Raw genomic sequence first — 2,941 nt, 5'->3', positions numbered from 1 at the left:
GGAGTTTCACTCATGTTACCCAGGCTGGAGTGCAATGGCGCGATCTCGGCTCACCGCAACCTCCGCCTCCTGGGTTCAGGCAATTCTCCTGCCTCAGCCTCCTGAGTAGCTGGGATTACAGGCACGCACCACCATGCCCAGCTAATTTTTTGTATTTTTAGTACAGACGGGGTTTCACCATGTTGGCCAGGATGGTCTCAATCTCTTGACCTCGTGATCCACCCGCCTCGGCCTCCCAAAGTGCTGGGATTACAGGCTTGAGCCACCGCGCCCGGCCCGTATTGTGGAATTTTATTATTTATTTATTTTTTGAGACAGAGTCTCGCTCTGTCACCCCGGCTGGAGTGCAGTGGTGCAATCTTGGCTCATTGCAACCTCTGCCTCCTAGGTTCAAGCAATTTCTCATGCCTCAGCCCCGCCAAGTGGCTGGGACTACAGGCACGTGCCACCACGCTCCGTTTTTTTTTTTTTTTTTTAAAGTAGAGATGGGGTTTTACCATGTTGGTCAGGCTGGTCTCGAACTCTACCTCAAGTGATCCACATGCCTTGGCTTTCCAAAGTGCTGGGATTACAGGTGTGAGCCACCTCACCCAGCCATATTGTGTATTTTTTAAAAAAAAATTTTTTGAAAAAGAGATATAACTTTAAATATTTAGTGATGAAAGGACAGGATGTCTGGGGATCGTTTTTTTTTTTTTTTTTTTGAGACAGTTTCGCTCTCGTTACCCAGGCTGGAGTGCAATGGCGCGATCTCGGCTCACCGCAGCCTCCGCCTCCTGGGTTCAGGCAATTCTCCTGTCTCAGCCTCCTGAGCAGCTGGGACTACAGGCACGCGCCACCATGCCCAGCTGATTTTTTGTATTTTTAGTAGAGACAGGGTTTCACCATGTTGACCAGGATGGTCTCAATCTCTTAACCTCGTGATCCACCTGCCTCGGCCTCCCAAAGTGCTGGGATTACAGGCGTGAGCCACCGCGCCCGGCAGGGATCGTTTTTAAATACTGCAGTGGTATATCCTGTTAGGCAATAAAAAGCAATGTAGTGGCTGAGGGCAGATGGCTCCTGCCTGTTATCCCAGCTCTTTGTAAGGCCCAGGCAGGAGGATTGCTTGAAGCCAGGAGTTTGATATCAGCCTGGGTAACACTGTGAGACCCCATCTCTACAAAAAAATTTAAAAATTAGCTGAGTGTGGTGGCAAGCACCAGTGGTCCCAGCTAGTTGGGAGGCTGAGATGGAGGATGGCTCGAGCCCAGGAGTTTGGGGCTGGATTTGGGGCTAGCAATGAGCTATGATCATGCCACTTCCCTGCATCCTGGGCAACAGAGTGGGAGTTTGTCTCAAAGAAAAAAAAAATTCCATCAACCCATCAATCAATAGCAATGTAGTAAATGTAGTACTTCTACATGCTACATCGATAAACCTCAAAAACATTATGCTCAGAGAAAGAAGCCAGACACCAAAGAATACATACTGTGTGATTCTGTTTATACAAAATATCCTGAAAAGGCAAATCTACAGACACAAAAGCAGATTAGTTATAAACTAGGGCTGAGATAGGAATGGGTCTGGACCCAAGATTTCTTCCGGGGGTGATGGAAATGTTCTAAAATTAGATTGTGGTGATGGCTGCACAAGTAGGCAAAGATACTAAAATCAGTAAGTTGTACACTTAAAACAAGTGTATTTTATGCCACATGAATTATATATTCATAAAGGTGTTAATAAAGAAAACAGTTGGGCCGGGTTTGGTGCCTCACGCCTGGAATCCCATCTCTTTGACTGAGGTGGGAGAATCACCTGAACCCAGAAGTTCCAGGCTGGCCTGGGCAACCTGGTTAAACCCTGTTGCTACAAAAAATACAAAATCATTACTCGAGCGTGGTGGAGTGCGCTTGTAGTCCCAGCTATCTGGGAGGCTGAGGTGGGAGGATCCCTTAAGCCCTGGAGGCTGAGGCTGCAGTAGGTGCGATTGTGCCAGTACACTCCAGCCTGGGCGACAAAGTGAGACCCTGTCTCAAAAACAAACAAAAACAAAAACAAAAAAACATTCTAGTGATTCTAGTGGAGAAAGTGGGTGGGGCAGAGACGAGGCCAGACTGGCCAGAAGTTGATATTTGGTTAAAGCAGGGTGGCAGGGTGATGGGTACCTAAAGTTTTCGTACTATTCTTTCTCTTTATACATTTGAACTTTTACTTAACAAATATTATTAATTTAACTAATTTGTATTTCAAAAAATATGTTCCAATCTCACAAAAAGAGTTCTCTCTAGAGTTCCAAGGATAAGCAGAGAGCCACAAACCAGCCAGCGGATCACCTCCTGAGAGGCCTCAGTCCCCAAGGGCTTCTCCCACATGACTGACACTTCTGGATTTGCTCTCTCTGTCCCCAGGTCACACCTGTCCTGAGGCCTTTGTGAACAGTGTGGATTATAGGTTTGAGGTCTTGGGGTCCTGGGTCTCTAGTGGAGGAGATGCTGGAGGCTGCATTTCCTAAGACCCAATCCACAGGGCTCTGCAGCCTCCACTCACCCATGACGCCTGTGGCGAACACGGGAGCCAAGACCTGGACTCACAGGGCTTGGCAAAGGGCAGAGCAGTAATCAGGCACCCATGAGGGAAAGGTAGTTACCCGATGAAACCCCAAGCACTACTCACCAGTCACACCCACGGCAGACACTGGGCCCACGCGCCGCCCCTCGTGGAGGCCATACAGGTGCATCTTGTACTTGCGCCCGGGCTCCAGGCCCCCCACGGTGACCTCGCTCTCCTCGCCTCCGACACGCACCGCCTGGGGCCGCCCGTCCCTGTCCTTGTACTGCACGGTGAAGGAGTCGAAGTGGCCCTGGGGGACGGTCCAGGAGAGGCTCAGCGAGTCAGGGGAGGCTCCTGTCACTGTCAGCTCCCCCAGGAGCGGCTCCTCTGGGGGCTCTGGGGCCTCCGT

The 2,941-nt window shown here is 49.9% G+C and overlaps 1 protein-coding gene across 1 annotated transcript in view; it reads right to left on the bottom strand.

Moving 5' to 3' along the window:
* The window catches only part of LOC116547179 (tenascin-X-like), a gene marked incomplete at both ends in the record, with an annotated part of 10,321 nt that extends 7,383 nt beyond the window's left edge, over positions 1 to 2,938 (bottom strand). Inside the window, one exon of the mRNA XM_032273217.1 lies at positions 2,656 to 2,938. Coding sequence (XP_032129108.1) covers positions 2,656 to 2,938 — 283 coding nt within the window. The remainder of the gene's footprint in view (positions 1 to 2,655) is intronic.
* Positions 2,939 to 2,941: the final 3 nt, after the last annotated feature.

This window comes from Sapajus apella, unplaced genomic scaffold (genome assembly GCF_009761245.1).
Source record: "Sapajus apella isolate SASKATOON/1434 unplaced genomic scaffold, GSC_monkey_1.0 scaffold2287, whole genome shotgun sequence".
Classification (NCBI taxonomy): Eukaryota; Metazoa; Chordata; class Mammalia; order Primates; family Cebidae; genus Sapajus; species Sapajus apella.
This window is presented reverse-complemented; position numbering and strand designations above follow the sequence as displayed.